Source organism: Podarcis filfolensis (assembly GCF_964270895.1).
Source record: "Podarcis filfolensis genome assembly, chromosome: 2".
Taxonomy (NCBI): domain Eukaryota; kingdom Metazoa; phylum Chordata; class Lepidosauria; order Squamata; family Lacertidae; genus Podarcis; species Podarcis filfolensis.
In genome coordinates, this window is record NC_139605.1 from 109040593 (window position 1) to 109062063 (window position 21471).

Genomic DNA, 21471 nt, shown 5'->3' on the forward strand with positions numbered 1-21471 from the left:
CAGGCGAGGGCCGTCCCCCCCACAATCCTGGGGGGGTTAAGGAGGCTAATTACCCCCGTCATAGCCTCCAAATTACCTTGTGTGGGTCGGAGAGATGTTATTGTCAGCCATCTTCCGATGCGCCACCTAGTGGCCCCGACTATGTCGAAAAATAGGGCTTGTCGTACTTGCTGTGGAAGCTGCTTTCCCTGTGGGAAGTGGGTGGGTCAGATTGCAAAATGCTTTCCCAATCCTTGAACTGTTGTGTGTCTGGAAGCCACCTACTCCAGGGCACAGTTGGTGCAATAATTCGCATACGGAAGAAACACAAAATAACTGTCAACCTCCCTCGGTCTGGGGCTCCATGCCAGATTGCATCTTGTGGAGTTGCAATGATCATGAAGCAACCCAGAACTATACGGGGAAACTTGTCAATGATCTCAGGGCAGCTGGGACCATAGTCAAAACAGTTGGTAACACACTACGCTGTGAAGAACTGAGATCTTGCAGAGCCTGCAAGGTCCCCTTGCTCAAGACAGCACATGTACAGGCCCGTCTGCAGTTTGCCAATGCACATCTGAATGACCCAGAGGAGAACTGGGTGAACGAGTTGTGGTCAGATGAGACCCAAATTGAGCTCTTTGGCATCAACTCAACTCACCGTGTTTGGAGGAGGAGGAATGCTGTCTACGACCCCAAGAACACCATCCCCACCATCAAACATGGAGGGGAACATATTATGCTTTGGGGGTGTTTTTCTGCTAAAGGGACAGGACACCTTCACCGCATTGAAGGGACGATGGACGGGACCATATATCGTCAAATCTTGGGTGAGCACCTCCTTCCCTCAGCCAGGGCATTGAAAATGGGTCAAGGCTGGGTAATCCAGCATGACAATGACCCAAAGCACACAGCCAAGGCAACAAAGGAGTGGCTCAAGAAGAAGTACATTAAGGTCCTGGAGTGGCCTAGCCAGTCTCCAGACCTTAATCCCATAGAAAATCTGTGGAGGGAGCTGAAGGTTCGAGTAGTTACACATCGGCCTCGAAATCTTACTGACTTGGAGAGGATCTGCAAAGAGGAGTGGGACAAAATGCCTCCTGAGATGTGTGCAAACCTGGTGGCCACCTACAAGAAACGTCTGACCTCTGTAATTGCCAACAAGGGTTTTTGCCACCAAGTACTAAGTCATCTTTTGCAAAGGGATCAAATACGTATTTCACTCATTATAATGCACATCAATCTCTGGCTTTTGTCTTCTGGGTTTTTTCCTGTCGTTATTCTGTCTCTCACAGCAACAATAAACCTACCATTAAAATTATGGACTGGTCATTTCTTCATCAGAGGGCAAATTGGCAAATTTAGCAGGGGATCAAATACTTTCCCCCCTCACTGTATGTTGAGAAAGTACTGCATTGCCATCAGTTGCATCATCATCATCATAATAATAATAATAATAGTAATATTTATATCCCACCCATCTGGCTGGGTTTCCCCAGCCACTCTTATAAAGCTGCACCGTCATTTTAGAGTGATGAAAAATCTTGTGCCTTTTTTTTTACTAAGCACATAATTGATTTGTAAAATTATTTTATTTATAAAATGAATTTTTATTATTATTTTATTTATAAAAAGGGGAGGGGCCTAAATAGCCAGGTTTAAATAGACAGCTGCTGCACCTGTTGAATTCCTGGTAACAACACACACAACTTAACAGGCTGTTTTTAACTATGTAACTTCCATTTCAAACACAATTCAACAAACAATATCTCACAAAGTGTAATTCCATAGACCAACGCATCATGCAAACAGAACATATCGAGAGAAATTAAAGTCCAATGGACGGTAAGGAGGTAAAAGTCCATTCGGTTCCTAAATTGGCATATTGGCAATATTAACCACAATATGGTATGCTTATCTTATGATGTTCCATGTATCGCTGCTTTGAGGATTCCAACGTTCCTTGTACGTAGATATCGGATCAGACGGAAAACTTGAAGGTATGGCACAAGGATTCCGGGATAATAACCGTGTTTCGCCCAAGCCGGGCTTCATTAGCCGTGCATACTCTTATTCTTGTATGACGGAAACAAGGAACAAAATAAATTCAGTTGCGGCAACCTGGTGCTCATCTCCTCCCCCCCCCCTTTTTTTACAAAGCACATAATTGAAACAAAAATTTTTTTTCCTTCCAGTAGCACCTTAAAGACCAACTAAGTTAGTTCTTGGTATGAGCTTTCGTGTGCATGCACACTTCTTCAGAAAGCTCATACCAAGAACTTAGTTGGTCTTTAAGGTGCTACTGGAAGGGAAAAAATTTTTTTGTTTTGACTATGGCAGACCAACACGGCTACCTATCTGTAACTGAAACACATAATTGAAGGAATTATTATTATTATTATTAATAATAATAATAAAGGGGCAAGGGGCTAAATAGTCAGCTTTCAACAGCCAGCTGCTGCACCCGTTGAATTTCTCTTCCTAGACATCATGGGGCAAATCTCCTTTTCCCTTTCCGCGCGCGTGGGCGCGCCACCGCAACATCTCCCTTTATTAAAAGAGGAGGCGGAATGAAAAGAGAAAGTGCGCGCGGGGGCGGGGGTGGAGAGAGAGAGAAACCTGCGAAAGAGCGCATGCGCCTCGTTCCCTCACGCTCCCTCCGGCGGCGAAGTTAGGGCGTGGCGCGGCTTTTGACGGACGGGCGTTCCCTTCCCGCTAGATGGGCGGGGATTCCGGCCGGCACCGCCCCCTCCCTTCTCTTCTTGGCGGCTGCTGCCTGAGGGGAAGAAGTGTCAGTCCGGTCAGGCGGCGAGGGAGAGGGCGGCGGCGGGAAGATGGCGGCAGCGGCGACGGCGGCGGCAGCGTGGCTGTGGAGCGGTCTGTGGAACGAGCGCTTCTGGTTCCCCGCCAACTTCAGCTGGGCCGACCTGGAGCGCCAGGAGCCCGGCGTCGGGGAGGTGTACCCTCTCCGCCGCCACGTTTGGGTCGCTTTCCCCGGGGCGCTGGGCCTCTTCGCGCTGAGGCAGCTCTTCGAGAGGTGGGAGAGCGGCGGCGGCGAAGCGGGGACGGAGGGAGCCGGCGGGTGGGGGGGGGGGAAGCGGCGCACACTTCCGCCCGCCTGCCTGACGGGCCGAGGCGAATGGGATGGGTGGGTGGGTCCGAGAGGGAAGAGGCAGCGTCGCCCTCGCTGCCGCTTCCTCAGTCGGCCTCGAGGAGGGTTTGGGGAGGGGGTCAGAGGAGGGAAGACCCGTTTTCTCTCGCCTTCCCGCGCCACGTTGGGCCGCCGTTTTATTTCACCATAATAAAACCTTCAGAGGAACTCCGTAGCCAGACCGCACTCTTTATAAAGATGGGGAATACGCAGGAGAAATGATTTCCAGGAGATATAATAATACAGTGGTACCTCAGGTTTACATACGCTTCAGGTTACAGACTCTGCTAACGCAGAAATAGTGCTTCAGGTTAAGAACTTTGTTTCAGGATGAGAACAGAAATCGTGCTCCGGTGGCACGGCGGCAGCAGGAGGCCCCATTAGCTAAAGTGGTGCTTCAGGTTAAGAACAGTTTCAGGTTAAGTACGGACCTCCGGAACGAATTAAGTACTTAACCCGCGGTACCACTGTAATAATAATAATAATAATAATAATAATAATAATAATAATAATTTATTATTTATACCCCGCCCATCTGGCTGGGTCCCCCCAGCCACTTTGGGCGGCTTCCAACAAGACACTAAAATACAATAACCTATTAAACATTTAAAGCTTCCCTAAACAGGGCTGCCTTTAGATGTCTTCTAAAAGTTTGGTTGTTGTTTTTCTCTTGGACAACTGGTGGGAGGGCGTTCCACAGGGCGGGTGCCACTACCGAGAAGGCCCTCTGCCTGGTTCCCTGTAACTTGGCTTCTCGCAGAGTGGGAGCTGCCAGACGGCCCTTGGAGCTGGAACCCCGTGTCCGGGCAGAACGATGGAGGTGGAGACGCTCCTTCAGGTATACTGGACCAAGGCCAGTATACCTGATATATATAGAAGGTGCTTGTAGAATTTCTACTGTTTAAAACGGAAAGGGGTTAAACGCCAGTGGTTCCCAAACTGTTTTTGGCCATGCCCCACCTAAGCATCTCTAAAATTCTGATGCTCCCCCCACCGACATAATAATTCTTAATTGTTCAAATAGTGAACTCCTGTTCACATGGAGGAAGCCTTAAAAGTCATTGACTTGGTCTAACTGTTCTCGAATTGCCCCCCTTATAAATCATATGGCCCCCTTGTGGGGGGTTTGCCCCATGTTGGGACCCACAGGGTTAAACCATTGCAAGAGGTGTTTAAATTTTGGGAGGTTGGATAGTTGCAATGGAATGGTCTCGTTGGTGGGGTGCACCTTTTTATTTTTACTTATTTATGATAATTACTTTGTCAAGAAAGGAGTATGTGTGTGTGTGTGTGTGTGTGTGTGTGTGTGTGTATAAGCAGCGGCAATTAGAATAAGATCTATTATTGCATCAACTTTACATTTTTAATAATTTTATTTAGTTTTTAGAAATTTACAATCACTTATCCAACAATCAACATAAAAAGAGAATTCCAAAAAAATATCCTGAACTTCCCTCCTCCCCTTTGTGGGTCCAATATAAGGATTAACTTTCCCATATGGCTCAGCTTTTTGTTTTTTTAAAGTGTGACTTTGGGGCGTGCCCTAGAAGCATCTTCCAAAAACGTGTTTCATACCAGAGGCTGTTATAAAGAAGACAAGACAATTGTGATCTATTCACCACCCCTATAATAAATTTCCAAACTGCCCTTTGTCATAAATGACCTCCAGGCAGCATTAGTTGCCAAAATAGAATGCTTAGTTGCCATTTTGGGGCAAGACAGCTCTAAAGTTTTCTTTTTTATGGAGTGGCTGTGATGGATTATCAGTTAAACATCTGGCAAGTTCAGATGACAACCTTGAGCTACGTTATGAACTTTTGAGACCTTAAAGAAGAATAATCACTTGATGCAGGGACGGTTCACATATATATTGGCCCATTCCTACCTGTTTTTTCTTAATGGTGACACAGAATGTAAGAGGATTTACAACTGATCAGCACAGTTGGGTGGGGTAAGCGAAGACAAGCTACAACATTTAACTATAATGTTATTCACTGCTCCTGCTTAGGCTGCACAGAAAAAGCATTTTGGTTCCTGAAATTCATTTGGATTGTGCAGATAAAATAGAACTGATAGAATTCTACAGGATGTGGTGTTACGTGTTCAAAAAAAGCCAAGATCCAAGGATCCCCAGGCATGCACCTAAGCAATTATGTGGGCTTCTACAATTTCCTCTTCCAGCTGTAAGTTGTCAGGCTTCAACAAATCCTGTTCAGGGAGAATCCTTTTAGGACCAGTTAGAGTGACATGGAGGAAGAAGCATGGTACTTTGGATCTGTCACCATGTTTTAAAAATAAAAAAAGTTATTTGGTTAAATATTCATTATTACATTCACTCCCAATGGACTTACTCTGCAAGCATAATAGTTGATGACATCAATCTGCATAATATGTGTCTGAATAAGTTCAAAATAACTGAGGCAGTTATTGTTTTAGTTAATATATGAATTAGTATTGAACAGGATGAGAGAAGAAATACCCTCCATGTTTGATGGTGGGGATGGTGTTCTTGGGGTCGTAGACAGCATTCCTCCTCCTCCAAACACGGTGAGTTGAGTTGATGCCAAAGAGCTCAATTTGGGTCTCATCTGACCACAACTAGTTCACCCAGTTCTCCTCTGGGTCATTCAGATGTGCATTGGCAAACTGCAGACGGGCCTGTACATGTGCTGTCTTGAGCAAGGGGACCTTGCAGGCTCTGCAAGATCTCAGTTCTTCACAGCGTAGTGTGTTACCAACTGTTTTGACTATGGTCCCAGCTGCCCTGAGATCATTGACAAGTTTCCCCGTATAGTTCTGGGTTGCTTCATGATCATTGCAACTCCACAAGATGCAATCTGGCATGGAGCCCCAGACCGAGGGAGGTTGACAGTTATTTTGTGTTTCTTCCATATGCGAATTATTGCACCAACTGTGCCCTGGAGTAGGTGGCTTCCAGACACACAACAGTTCAAGGATTGGGAAAGCATTTTGCAATCTGACCCACCCACTTCCCACAGGGAAAGCAGCTTCCACAGCAAGTACGACAAGCCCTATTTTTCGACATAGTCGGGGCCACTAGGTGGCGCATCGGAAGATGGCTGACAATAACATCTCTCCGACCCACACAAGGTAATTTGGAGGCTATGACGGGGGTAATTAGCCTCCTTAACCCCCCCCCAGGATTGTGGGGGGGACGGCCCTTGCCTGCTGTGCCCTATACCACCCCCGAATTTGTTAATATATGAATTAGTATTGAACAGGATGAGAGAAGAAATACCGCTAAATGTTTAGGTTCAGTTCAGCATTAGGGTTAGGTCTCAGCTATGCCAGTTTCAAAATGAAATTTTACCATGCACTTCAGGGAGAGTCTTCTGCTGCTGTGCTACTATGTGTGTCAGTGGCTCGGCAGCAAAAGACTCCATTCTTTTCCTGAAGCACTGTGGCACAAGCCAGGTGATTCACACCACAGCATGGCAGCAAAAAAATCCGCTGCTGTGTGACAGCCAGCCAGATAGTGGAGATGTCAGTCATCATCCTGGTGCCCATATACGGTATCTTCACTTGGTTCCAAGTAGCTCACAGCTCAACATGCCTGTTGAGTTTTGATCTTTGCTTCCAGGTAGTTTATACATAAACAATTATTAAAGCTATAAAAACTATAAAACTCAAAAATGCATTAAACTCAGTACCCGTTTGACTTTGTTTTTTGTTTGATTTCCCTATAAAATAGCATTTTTGTAGCAAGAGAAAAACCTGTATTCATGAATTTGGCTCTAGAATCAAAATCTCAGTAGACTTCAAATCTATGTACAGAAGATAAATTGAAAAGTGGAATATCAGGAACATTTTTTGAAAATATTGGAAAAAACTGCTCAGGAATGTTGCGGCTGGCCATACAAAGCAGTTTGGGTCGTACAACCCTTTTTGAAAGGACTAGTACAGTTCTTGCAGTGGGGGCTGCTGCTGTCACTTCCAAAGCTCTGGCTGGCTTGCAGCAGCTAGGGCAGGTGGTAAGATAGTGGGATTTCTGTTGTCCCTTGTTCTCCTTTTTCTTTCGTTGCAGTCAATGAGAATAAATTAACTATACCAGCTTTAGGGCTGATGTAGTTAGGTGCTCTGTTGGGAGCAGGATGGGAGAACAAAGGGGGCTTAGCATCCTGCAATTCACTAACCACCCCTGATGCACTCCTTTTCTTTTCCTACCCTCCTCTCCCTTCCCCTGACAGGCAGAACATCTAACCTTATGGAGCATCTCACTTGTGAAATTTGGGCAACACAATACAGCTTTTTTCTGTGTAGAAGCCTTTTGACCCCTCCCATGTTCATACATAATTTTCTGATTTATCCATTAAAATTTCACTATGCCTGTTTTCTTATCCTCACGTCCAGGAATGAACACTCCATGAATTATGTGCTTCAATTTAACATTGGGAGTCTGGGACTGATGACTCACAATTTGAGCCACAGATTTCTTAAACCATTGTTTTTTCTTCCCTTCCTGTCTGTGGTGCCTCACTTTAGAGGAAATGCATTCACATTTTCGGCATATCATAGCAGCACACTGGTTTATCATATGCATGTCTCTCTTTTTTAGGCCCTAGGAGAGAGTGTAGTCTATTGTTCCTATGTGTTCGTCTGTTTCCTCTCAGTTTTGTCAATGAAACTCAGAGATAAGTGAAACTCTGAGAGAATGACAGGAGATCAGCTTTAGCTTTCGCAGAATGGCTTAGTATTCTGACCTACAAAGGATCACCTCATTTTTTTACTGAAACCTTCAGAAAGGCCTCAAATGCACAAATGGATTTAATAAGTGCTGTGGAATACTGCAGGTAGTGTAGTTGTTTTTCATGTGTCCATGTCAGGCCATTTGGAACTGTGATAGGCCTGACAGACTGCCTTCCCTAAGCTTCCCTCCCTAAGCCTAACTGGGGAGGGGTTTACTTTTTATATTTATATTTAGATCCTGTCATATTTATTCCTTTCTTCATTTTACATACTCTCAATCACTCAACAGCAATAAACATAAGATGCAAATAGAGGTTACAATCACATATATGAGCATTAATTAAGAAGTCTAGATATAGGCATTCCGTGTTGGTGGCTCTCCCTTCTTGTCTTTCTTGTTAATGTAGGTGGTGAAATAACACAAGACTGGTCCAAACAACTCCAAACACAAGACTGGGGGGGGGGGCACTAGGTGGCGCATCAGAAGATGGCTGACAATAACATCTCTCCGACCCACACGAGGTAATTTGGAGGCTATGATGGGGGTAATTGGCCTCCTTAACCCCCCCAGGATTGTGGGGGGGGACGGCCCTTGCCTGCTGTGCCCTATACCACCCCCAAATTTGTGGGGGTGGGGGCACTAGGCACAAAGCTCTCCTGTGGGATTCCGGCACTCCTGGACGCCGTCCCTGATTCGCGCCGCTAGTTGCAAGCATCTTCAAAAGAAACAATTTGGATGAGATAAATTGCACGTGCTTCAAGGAAAAAGGGGAGTAAAGACTGCTGACAGAAGAGATCTCTGATAACAAGACAAGAATAAAATATGAGAAGATACGTCAAGATACGGTACTATAAATGACTGAGGGGGGAGGGGGGAAAAAACCTGCCTTCCTTTTTCTTATGTGATTTAACAAGAATCCCCTCCCCTAATGAGTCAGAAACTAAGGACTTAAGCTGTGGATTTAAGGCTGTGTGGAGATAAACTTTCGAACCAAAGCAATGTTTCAAGATGAAGCTGGAAAGCTAAGAGTTTTGGAATGATGCAGTTAAAAATGCCGTCGCCATTTTGGGAGGCATTGTTGGAGCTCTTGGGTCTGGGAGGAGAAAGAGAGAAATAGAGTTGTTTACATATCGTGGATCAACTTCTCGGTGGGACTTAAGAGTGACAAATGCCAAATTTATGATGGAAAGAGCGATGTTATCTACGAAGGAGATATATGGAAACCATCTGGACTTAGTGGAGGAACGGGAAATCCACACAGGATTATTATTTTGCTTATCGGCTTAAGGAGACTAACAGAAGAGATTGTAAAGGAAAAATAGAAATTATATGAACAAGATATGATGTGGAAACACCAAGATAAGACTGGATAGAATTATGAATTTTGTTTGGACTGATTGGGACTGCTTTGGACATTAACGCAGTAATAAGAAGATCTGAATCCCCCTTTGGATCTTGAAGTATGGGTTCCCCCAACAAAATTTAAAAATTTGGCTTTGTAATTTGGAATTTATGTGATGTGATTTAATTTGATGTGATTGGCCAGTTAATAAAAATTATTTTTTTTTAAAAAAAGAAGAAATAACACAAGACTGGTCCAAGCAACTCCCCATTTACATGGGAGTTGTGTTCCCAGGCGCCATATGGGTCCGTGGGATACACTTAAGCCTGCCCCACCCCCTTGCGGTGCTGAAAATTGTCTGTGTGTGCTGCTCACACACAGATGAGTTGTCTGAATATATTGTATCTGATTTTAGATTTATTTTCTGCCCTTCCCTATAGAACAGGATGTCCCAAAACAAGTTGTCTTAAGTGGTACTGATAAACATCATAGGAGCATCTTGTTGCTGTAAGACATTGAACTGGATCAATGTCGATGTCAGTGGGGAGGCTTTGACTCCCTTCCACCTTTGTGTGGGAAGCAAATTTAAAAGGAGGAGAGTTTCAAAAGTAGTTTGAATTATGGCAGGGAGGCTGTTGCATAAGGTCATAGGGTGAGTTGACTTGGTCAACAATGTATGCATCCAAATAGGTTTTCTCATTCTTCTTGTGTAACATTCAGGAAATCACTTTTGAAATTGAGGCATTTCAAAAGTACCGGTAGTTCAGTGGAACTCTTGTACTGCTTGTGAGTTTCCCACAAGCATCTGGTTGGCCACTGTGAGACTGGACTTAGATGGGCCATTGACCTGATTCAACAGACTCTTCATATGTTCTTGATGTTCAAGATTAATAAAAATATTTTTTCTTTTTTTTAAAGAATATTTATTTATTAACCGACCAATCACATCAAATCAAACCAAATTACATAAATTCCAAATTATACAGCCGAATTTTAAATTTTTGTTGGGGGTACCCATATTTCAAGTTCCGAAGGGATCCAATCAACTTCTTGCTTCTTACTGCTGTTTTAATGTCCACAAATCTAACCTTATGATGTTCATAGTAGTATCCAGTCCTTTCTTATTATTTTTCCACATCTCTTGTTGTTATTTTCATATATTTTTCCTTTCTCTTTTTTCACATATTTTTTTCACATCTCAGCTATTATCTTGCAGTGTTTGCAGACTTGATGAGACGATGAGACCCTGTGAAGATGTGTACTGCTTTGGTGTAGTTCAGTCAAATTTTATTCCCTCAAATGCAGACTTTAGAGTGGTGTAGCTAAATTAATTGATGCCTTTTGAGCCCTTTAATATATACAGTGGTACCTCTGGTTACGTACTTAATTCGTTCCGGAGGTCCGTTCTTAACCTGAAACTGTTCTTAACCTGAAGCACCACTTTAGCTAATGGGGCCTCCTGCTGCTGCCGCGCCGCCGGAGCACAATTTCTGTTCTCTCTTTTTTTCAATATAATTTTTTATTAACAGGCCAATCAAATCACATTATTTCCAAATCACATTAGTTCCAAATTATACAGCCAGATTTTAAAATTTTTGTTGGGGGTACCCATACTTCAAGCTCCGAAAGGGGGTCCAAACATCACTTATATTGCTGCTTTAATTAGACAGTTCTATCCAGTTCTGTCCAGATAGTCTCTTTGTTACTTTCCTCATCTTCTTGTTGTTATTATCATATAATCCTTTCTTTGCGATCTCTGATAATCTTCACAAGTGGGTTAAAAACAAACATCCTCTGTGTGGGTTTTACACTTTCCAAAAATCATATCGCGTAAGGACAGACGCCATTTCCACACCTCCGTAAAGAACTTTCCCTCAGTCTGTCCGTTAATTTCCCCAGGCTTGCCAAACATATCTCAGAGGGCTCTGCCAGGTCTAGATCATATTCCAAAAATCCTTCGCATTCCGATAACCCTGGTGCTCCTCCCCCCGTCCTCCTTAGGCAAGCCAGTCTTGGTGAGACGCCATTTGAAACTGCGTCATAAAACTTCCCTTCGTTCTCCGATGTTTACCAATCCTCTCTTTGATCAATAATTCACTCCACACAGTTCTTAAATTCCTGCTTGTGATTAATAAATTGCAACGATTTTTCTTTCTGGGATGGAGGGTTATTAATATCACATAAGGCAAAAAGAAAGAAAAGTTTTTTCCTCCACCCCCTTTCCATTTCACTCCAAACATACCAGTCTTTTAATGGTGATTCATCACTTGATTTATTTGTCCCGCCCGTCGCTCCGCTCACAGAGATCCATTAATCAGCAGTCTTAACTCCCGATCTTCGCTTGATGTATGTGCTTTAGCTTCTTTCCAATTATGTATTTCCAATTATATATTTTGAGCCAAAGCGAACCAGTGCGCTGATTGGAGACAGCATCAGGAAGAGCCGACTTCAAACGAGGGCTTGTGCCAAGTGTCCGCACCCCCTTCTTTCGAATCTGGGGGTGAATTATGGACACCGCTGGCAAGGCAGTCCCCCCCATCCCCTTGGGGGGGGGCGGGAAGGCTGCATACTTCCCATAGCAGCCTCTTAATTACCTCGTGTGGGTCGGAGAGATGTTATTGTCGGCCATCTTCCAATGCGCCCCCTGGTGGCCCCCGAGCACAATTTCTGTTCTCATCCTGAAGCAAAGTTCTTGACCTGAGGTAATATTTCTGGGTTAGCGGAGTCTGTAACCTGAAGCGTATGTAACCTGAAGCGTATGTATCCCGAGGTACCACTGTATGTAGAGTGATACTTCTGATGGACACATGAATAGAACATATATGGTATCTGTTGAATTTTCTTCTGAGGCTGCTTTATTTTTGTATTAAAATAGTACTATTTTCTCATAGCCTCATCTCAGCAGAGGTGTCGTGTCAATGGTCAATACACAGTCCAAGCTTGTTGGAGTTAAGTTTGCATTGTTAAAAACCTGCACGTAGACAGGAATTTAGGAAGATTACAGCTGGGACTGAACATCAGTGAAGCTATGAGTTCTAGGTTACTCCAGACTTGAAGATAGAACTGAGATGGTTCAATGTTATGTGCACTGAACTTTTCAAAAAGATGCATTTTAACAAAAGAGTGTAGATTAAAGAAAAACTTGGAGTGCATTGAAGTGCATAAACATTGGTGTGTCTGCTTTTGTCTCATTGAAGGATGCTGTAGTTGCATAAGGAAACAGAACCCAAGGAAACAAAGCAAATTGTGTTTCAGAAACAAAATACCGGTATATGTTTGTTTCAGAAACAAAATGCATGTTTATAATCCTCAGGTGTCTTTTTAGATTATGGTTGACTTTTGGAATGTACTTTAGGGCATAAATGTTTATCTCTTGTATCCAGAGATGAATTGTGAAATAGCTTTCGGGTTGCTGGCCAGAACCTACTTAGCTGTTACTTGGTACACTGGAAAATGGAAGGTTAAACCCCAGAAGATTTCTACACAAGACTAAACCCATGGAAGATTTTTACCTATTAATATTCAAAATTAATAACAGCGATGAGGTAATAGCCTTGCTACTGCACAGAATAACACATTGAATGTGACTTTTGGAGCTTGTAAGTAGAGCTTTTAAACTCACTAATGGTGTGGTCTGCTCATTGCAAGAGGAGTAGAGGGGAAGCATTGTAAATGGACTAAACGGGGTGTTTAAAAGGTTTAACAGTCTACATTTTCCTAAAGCTTCACTGTGCGGTATGATTCTGTGACTTTAATACTCTGCTGGGGGCTGCCTCTTGGTGGAGAGTGTGTTTAGCCCCTTGCTGTAGATCTAGACATCCAGCCAAGCCTTTTATTAATTAACCCACATGGGTAATCTGTCTATGTGTGGTGGAAAGTATAAGATATAGACAACTCTATATCAGGGGCTGATAACCTGCTGGCCTCCACTTGCTCTTGGACTACAATGCCCATCATCCCTCACCACTATGCATGTTGGATGCAGCTGATGAGAAGTGGTCTAACAGAATATAGGGAGGCATAGTTGTTTAAACCAGGAAAGTCATTAATACCTGTATTCATCGCTGTCCTTCGCTATGACATATGTAGAAATCCAAGGGGCCTCCTTTTAAAACTGAATTGTAACATGGTACACAGCCTTAGTTATGTAATACTAATATAAAGACCCGTTATACGCCAATGTGCCTTGAATTTGATCCAAGCACACAGTGGTAAGCGATGTACTTTGTTTTCACCCAGTTTGAGATTACACTTCATACCAGTTAGTATCCATTATACTTTCCAAACTGTCTTCGTAAGTGCAGCCTTGTGAATAAGCTTGCGCAAGTTACTAGCCTGCAAAAAGAAATACAGTACTAGCTTACTGGGGGTTGGCAGAGGTGGGATGGAGAGTTGTGCCCTCCTTGTAGCATACTGCTGCATTTCTAAGCTGACTATGGAGGTAGAGGGCTTGTCTCCTTTGGCAGTTCCTTTGCTGGGAGTAGAGGAGCAGTTGAGCACTTGGTTCCTCTCCAATCAGCCTGTTTGTTTGCTTCCATGGAATTCAATGCATTCACCTTCATGTAGTTCCTTGTCACTTCTGGTTACCAAGCTAGTGCTTAAATGAGAGGCTGGGTTGATACTGAGAGGTTCAAAAAGTTTGATCAATTTACATTTTTGTGCCTTGCTATAAAGGAACCTTGTGGCACCTTAAAGACTTACATGTTTATGGTGGCTTAAGCTTTCATGGACTGGCATCCACTTAATCAGATTCATGAAGTGTTACTTTTCAGCTGGCAACCTGGGCTCATGAAATGCCCATAATAAATACATTTGTCTCCTATGAGTGCCACACAGCTCTTTTCTTGCTTTGTTATTTTGTTGCAACAGATTAGCAAGGCTGTACCTCTGAAAGGTGAGTTTCAGATGGTTAATTCACTGCAAGAGAGAAAAGTGTTACGCATTGACGCTTTATAGCAAGTTGTATGAACTTCTTTTAAAAAAAACCCCAATAAAACTTCTGAAAGTGTATGGCATCATTTAGAGATTTGTTTCAGTGAGATAGATTGCACAATAGAACTCAGTACAAGTTGCAGTTGCTAATATGTATAATGATAGGATTGTATATGCAAACACTGCATTGTTTTTTTATTAGGTGGAGTGGGGAGCCTTTAATGAGATATGCCAGAGTATGCCTTTTAATTCACATCATCATCTTGCTCTTTTTATTGGGATTTTGGATTTATTTATTTATTTGGATATAAGACAAATACTGTAACTGAATTGGGATCTTTGTTCTCTTCCATACTGGAGACACAGGCACTATGCCTGGTGTGGTGTAATATGAATTGAGCTGGTAACTGCTGAAAATGTAATAGGTAATTGATATGTGGGTTTAGCAAACTTTTCATCTAATAAAATATGCCCACAGCTGGGTGACTTCCATTGTTAGGAAAGACTGATGAGTGCAGATTCATCTACTGTACTTGGATCGGTAAGCTAAATGGCAGCTATGAAATCTTTGGTGATCAGTGCACTTCTTAAATGAATTTCTTCACCTTCTTCTGTTGCCCATTTCCATTACCCATTATAAAAAGAGGAATCGTGCACTTTTGAATTGAGGTGCCTGCAAACATACAGCCCTATAGAAAGGAAATGTGTTGTTTTTTATGCTGTAGGCTATGTTCTAGTTTTTGTGTAGAACATTATGGTCTAATTTTGGCAAACTAGTGTAATGTGTAATTGGTTTGGGCTGCTTGATAAACTTGGTGACATAGAGATGAACTACAGAACCAGTGTACTTAGGACTAAAACAGGTGTACAGTTGTACCTTGCTTGTCAATTTAATGCATAGTCCATTCGACTCACAGAACCATTCAAAAGCCAAGGCACGGCTTCCGATTGGCTGCAGGAGCTTCCTGCACTCAATCAGAAGCTGCGGAAGCCGTGTCAGACGTTCAGCTTCCGAAAATCGTTCGAAAACCGGAACACTCACTTGAAAAGAGAATTAGACAAATTCATGGAGATAGCTATCAAAGGCTACTACATGTGATGACCGCTCTGCCTCCACCATTGGTGGCAGTAATGCTTCTGAATACCATTTGCTGGAAACTACAGGAGGGGAGAGGAGAGTGCTGTTGTACTCATGTTTTGCTTGTAGCTTTCTGAATAGGACTAGATGGGTCACCGGCATGGTCCAGCAGGCTCTTTGTATGTTCTTATAAAGGTAAAGGGACCCCTGACTGTCAGGTCCAGTCGCGGACAGCTCTGGGGTTGCGGCACTCATCTCTCTTTACTGGCCGAGGGAGCTGGCATACAGCTCTGGGGTTGTGGCGCTCATCTCGCTTTACTGGCCGAGGGAGCTGGCATACAGCTTCTGGGTCATGTGGCCAGCATGACTAAGCCGCTTCTGGCGAACCAGAGCAGTGCACAGAAACACCGTTTACCTTCCGCCGGAGCGGTATCTACTTGCACTTTTACGTGCTTTCGAACTTCTAGGTTGGCAGGAGCAGGGACCAAGCAACGGGAGCTCACCCCGTCGCGGGGATTCGAACCGCCGACCTTCTGATTGGCAAGCCCTAGGCTCTGTGGTTTAGACCACAGCGCCACCCGCATCCCTGTATATTCTTATGAGTTATAGTAAAAGCCATGGAAACCTTCATGCACTGCCTTTCACATTCAAATATATTAACCAAGTGTATGATGTAGCTGCATCTTCAGTGTAGCTGCTGCTGTTTTGTCTTCTAATTTAGTTTATTATCTCCCCTTCACCCACAATGTCCCAGAGTGGGCTACAACAATGCTAAATACAGTCAAACCTCGGTTCTCGAACTGCTCCGTTGCCAAACATTTCGGCTCCAGAATGTTGATAACCCAGAAGTAAATGCTCCGATTTTCAAACATTCCTCGAAAGACGAACGTCTGACGTGGCTTCCGATGAGTGCAAGAACCAATCAGAAGCTGCACCTCGGAAGTTGAACTGTCTTCTGGAACAGATTACGTGCGACTTCCGAGGTTTGACAGTAAAGTATTAAAAATGTACAATCAGAAATATAGAGTGGGTCTTGAAAATATATTTACCAGGTTTTAAAGCCTAAGGTAAAGAGTCTCTGTCTGTTTCTCTGTCTCTCTCTCTGCCAAAAACTGTATAGTGAAGTTGCCAGATGCACATCTGTGGGGAAGAGTTCCACAACCTACCTATAGGTACATGCTGGCATGCTAGTTCTACACAAATGTGTCAGTACCCATGATAAGTGCATTTAAGTATGTCCGGGGAAGCGTGGAACATTTACATCAATAAGCATTTGCCTCTTGCTTGTGTCAGATTTGTTTGAGCTGATCCCTAAAGCAGTTTCTGATCTGTTTAACTGGAACTTAAAACCACCCGTTATCGATGTACCACCCCTCACCCTAGCACAGGTTAATCTGCCAGAAATATAATGTTTGAAATGGCCCTCACGTTCCTTTCTTAAACATCTCTTTGGAAATGGGCTCCAGTACCTCTCGCTGTGGATCTGTGCTTTGAGTACTTGCACTACAGTACTAGACTTCAGAATTCTTTTCAAAAGAATGTTTTCTTTTTCCCTCCCATACATTAGGTATTATTCAAGGGAAGGAGTGGGCATGAAATTTGTGCTCTAAAAACTTCACCTATCTTAATGAGCATATTGAGATGCTCAGGATATGATTGCGTATTGTGTTCAGAGAGTGTTTATATGAATGAGGAAGACAGCCAGAGTAGTATCTAGCTGGCCCAAATTTGTCTGTGACTTGTACCATATTGAAAATTCTATATAGAAGTAAGAAGATCCTGGATCAGGTCAGTGACCTGCCTAGATCAGCATCCTGTTGACACAGGTCCTTGTGGGGAACCTGCAAGCAGAACCAAACAACAAGAGCACTCTCCCCCCTTACAGTTTTTAGCAACTGAGATTACTGTGTGACAAAAGAAACCCACAATTTTTTTGAGACATTCAAAAATATGTGTCTTACATTTTTTTCTCAGTTAATGGAGCCTGAGATTACAACAATTAGCATATGGGGGTCCTCAAACAAAAGAGAGTTTAAAAGGGTGGTCCTATAAACATTATTTCTAGAGCTTTTACGACCAAGTCACTGTTGGCAAAGATTGCTACTGGGTCCAAGCTGGTCTGTGGTTCTTAAATTTGTGACACTTTGCAGAAACATTCATCATATCACTTGTCATCTTATATTCTATTTCTGATCTTTAGGGAAGAATCCCTGCACTTATGTAGCTGAAACAAAAACACTCATGAGCAAGAGAGAGGTGAACCCCTGTGTTTGCAGAAGTAAAATCAGTATTTGGGTTGGGGCTGTGGGGGGGGCACGCCCAGTGGGATGCTCAGAAGACGTTGACTGTTGGAAGTTGGGTTGAAAGGGGGGCGGCGGTTACAGAACAAAATGAATTCAAACTGCAGCATTTTGTTGCAGGTCCTTCTGGTAATGTCTAATAATTAATTTTAAAATCCTCTCATTGCTTTTCATCATTTTGCTAAACTGGCCAGTTATTTTTTATATATATCATGAAAATACACCAGGAAACTAAGGAAACCTTTTTCTGTTGTCGTATCAAACAGAAGTGTGAAGTAAAACAAGCTTGCACTTCACTGAAATTTAAATAAAATTATTCTTTTATGTGAGTGGTCTTTTGTGTGCATGACCATATGCAGGGCAGAAAAATGTGACTGAAGTTGCAGTATATTTGGGATTTTCATATTCTGGGTTATTTTTCTCTGTGTTCATTTGTTACATCTTTGGGATTTTCCCTCCAGATTTATTGCAAGACCATGTGCGGCACTTCTTAACATTCAAAACTGTGAACCTCGCACAGCTCAACCCAATGCAATTCTAGAAAAGGTGTTTACATCTATCACTAAGGTGAGTGATGCTTCAAATTTTTGTTTGAATGCAATAGAATGAGTAGTGGTTATAAGAACCATACATACCACCTTGAGCTCCTTGGAGGCATGGGGGATATAAATGTTATTAAATAAAAAAAAATGCTCATTCTTTCCAGTTCTGTTGTTTTCCAGGGAAAATAAACTTTTCACTACTATAGTGAACATCTAGCTCATGGGTAGGCAAACTAAGGCCCGGAGGCTGGATCTGGCCCAATCGCCTTCTAAATCCGGCCTGCGGATGGTCACCAGCATGTTTTTACATAAGTAGAATGTGTGCTTTTATTTAAAATGCATCTCTGGGTTATTTGTGGGGCATAGGAATGCATTCATTCCCCACCCAAATATAGTCTGGCCCCCCACAAGGTCTGAGGGACAGTGGACCGGCCCCCTGCTGAAAAAGTTTGCTGACCCCTGATCTAGCTACACATAACCAGAAAATCTGGCTACATGTGTTCTTTACATTGTTTTGTATGTGTTGCTGTTTACTCCCCACTTCCAATGTGTGTGTTGAGTGCGTACATCTAGTACTCAGACTATAATTCTGTATAAGGTTTGAACAGAAACCAGGCAAGGTACTGTTGAAGATAACTGATCATGTCATTTCCTCCATAGTTCTCAGTTTTTCTCTGAAGAAAATTACCGTATTTTTTACTCTATAAGACTCACTTTTTCCCTCCTAAAAAGTAAGGGGAAATGTATGCGCGTCTTATGGAGCGAATGCAGGCTGTGCATCTATCCCAGAAGCCAGAACAGCAAGAGGGATTGCTGCTTTCACTGCGCAGCGATCCCTCTTGCTGTTCTGGCTTCTGGGATTCAGAATATTTTTTTTCTTGTTTTCCTCCTCCAAAAACTAGGTGCGTCTTGTGGTCTAGTGCGTCTTATAGAGCGAAAAATACGGTACTTCTTTTCTTACTGTCACTACTAGGCTAATCTGTTGAGTTATTTTCCTACTGTCTGGGTTTCTCAGAACATTGATGTGTAGACTATAATGGATGCAACCAGTGTTTTCGTTTTCTTTTTAGAAAAAGGGATGTTGATACTCACCATGGTGCTCGCTTCGGCAGCACATATACTAAAATTGGAACGATACAGAGAAGATACTCACCATGAAGTTGTTAGAGAAAGTGTCTCAGTTTTAACATTAGGGAGGGAGGTGCTGGTGGTGCGTACCCCTAGATAAAAGGACTACTGTATTTGCAACAGTATTTAACAGAAGACTAACCTTTAGCAGAACTAGGAATGAAGGTTTGACAATAATTCACCCCCCCCAAACCTTACCTATGCTGAAACAGGTATATTTCCAAGAAACTATGGATTTATTTCTGTTTTATTCTTCACGGGATGGATCCTGGAGGCTGACTTCTGTTGAATGCTTTTAACTCCCTACTGCTGCTTTTAATTTATATCAAATACTCTATTGTAAGAATATCCCTGTCGTGCTCTGTTCACCTTGGCAACTTTTGTTAGCTCTGTCTGCTGATGGATGGCCACACCAACTTGGCCCTGGACACACTGACCAGATGCTTGGAAGCTGTGGCTGGATGGTTTCGTGGGAGCCGATTGAAACTAAATCCTTCGAAGACAGAGGTCCTATGGCTGGGTCGGGATGGCATGGGGATGAGAGACCAACTCCCTTCTCTTGCGGGGGCCCAATTAGTGCCATTGCCTTCCGTTAAGAGTTTGGGTGTAATCCTTGACGCCTCCCTTTCCATGGAGGCGCAGGTTACAGCAACAGCCAAGGCGACATTTTTCCACCTTTGCCGCATCAAGCAGTTGGTCCCTTACCTTTCCTGCCCCGCCCCGGCCACAGTGATCCATGCAACGGTCACCTCCAGGCTTGACTACTTTAATTCGCTCTATGCGGGGCTGCCCTTGAAGCTGTCCCAGAAACTCCAGCGGGTGCAGAATGCAGCAGCAAGGCTCCTCACGGGGTCTCTGCCATGGGAGCATATTAACCCAGTGCTTTTCCAGCTGCACTGGCTCCCGGTGGAGTACAGGGTTAGATTTAAGGTGCTGGTTTTGACCTTTAACGCCCTAGGCCTAGGACCCTCGTACCTACGGGACCGCCTCTCCCGGTATGCCTCACCCGGTATGCCTCACGGAGAGCCTCAAGGTCCATAAATAGCAACACCCTAGTGGTCCCGGGCCCTAAGGAAGTTAGATTAGCTTCAACCAGAGCCCAGGGCCTTTTCAACACTGGCTCCGGCCTGGTGGAACGCTCTGCCTCATGAGACCAGGGCCCTGCAGGATCTGATTTCTTTCCGCAGGGCCTGTAAGACAGAGTTGTTCCGCCTGGCCTTTGGCTTGGAGCCAATTTGATTCCCCCCCTTTCTTTTTTCTTTTTCCTTTCTCCTCCTGTGATGAGGCTGCATTTTAATATTTTAATGTTTCAGTATTTTAATGTTGTATTTTAATCTTGTTTTTAAGTTGTATTCATTCAACTTGTTTTTATTATTGCTTGTTAGCTGCCCTGAGCCTGGCCTTGGCTGGGGCGGGTGGGGTATAAATAAAAATTATTATTATTATTATTATTATTATTATTATTATTATTATTATTATTAAAGGCAAATGTAGGCATAGTTTTGCAAGCACTTGAATGGAAAACTAGTTCTGGTGAAACTAGCCTGGCATCAAATCCTGTTTTGCTGGCAGAATTCCAGGTGATGAAATCTCCGGTAGTATTGTCATCTTTTTGAAAAAGATAAGGAACATACTGCAAGCAGTCAGTAGAATAACCCAAAATGTAAAAATGCAGTGTAATACCCTACTGGTGTGTTAAGCTTACACACTTTGGTTTTGTGTGGGTATGTGTTATTTCTTTGGAATTTGTTTTTCATGGCATCTTGCATCCACATTATTTTATATTATCATATTGGATCTTTATGTATATTTCTTCTAATAATTTGTTTCTTGAACTGATTATTTAACCAGTGTTACTTTTTCTAGCAAAACGTTGTCAGTACAATTTTGTATAATATGCAGCAGATCGAAGAACAATTGGGCGATAATGGGAAGAGTCTGTTTTGGAAGGTAGCTAAGGAGTATGTGTGTGATTACCTTCTAGTGTCCAGATGCAAGAAGATTAGAGGGCTTGTCAAAACAACTAGATTGGGATGTCCGAAAAATCCAGCGCTGGTTTCGTCATCGAAGGAACCAAGATAAACCAAGCATTCATGTGAAATTCTGTGAGAGCATGTAGGTTTGTGTGTAGTTCACCTCTTACAGCTCCAATTATTTTGTTTTGTTTTAAAGTTGACATCTTGTGGTCTCTGAAATTTTGAAGAAAGGTATTCTTGTAAAACAGATGGCTATTCAGGCATTACTGAAAATCCTTTTAAGGTTATATCCAACTAAATGGTTGCATGGAACGACAACTACAAGTTCAGTTGCA

The 21471-nt window shown here is 43.1% G+C and overlaps 1 protein-coding gene and 1 long non-coding RNA gene across 2 annotated transcripts in view; one reads left to right on the forward strand and one right to left on the reverse strand.

Moving 5' to 3' along the window:
* Positions 1 to 1733: 1733 nt before the first annotated feature.
* On the reverse strand, positions 1734 to 2566 carry LOC310755749. The gene is made up of 2 exons (XR_014544506.1): positions 2444 to 2566; positions 1734 to 2054 (listed from the first exon to the last, which is right to left on the reverse strand). It is a non-coding gene; the product is annotated as an uncharacterized lncRNA (long non-coding RNA).
* A 16-nt stretch (positions 2567 to 2582) lies between these two features.
* The window catches only part of CERS5 (ceramide synthase 5), a 42174-nt gene continuing 23285 nt past the window's right edge, over positions 2583 to 21471 (forward strand). Inside the window, exons 1-3 of the mRNA XM_083598889.1 lie at positions 2583 to 3016; positions 17952 to 18057; positions 21145 to 21275. Coding sequence (XP_083455015.1) covers positions 2814 to 3016; positions 17952 to 18057; positions 21145 to 21275 — 440 coding nt within the window. The 5' untranslated portion in view covers positions 2583 to 2813. The remainder of the gene's footprint in view (positions 3017 to 17951; positions 18058 to 21144; positions 21276 to 21471) is intronic.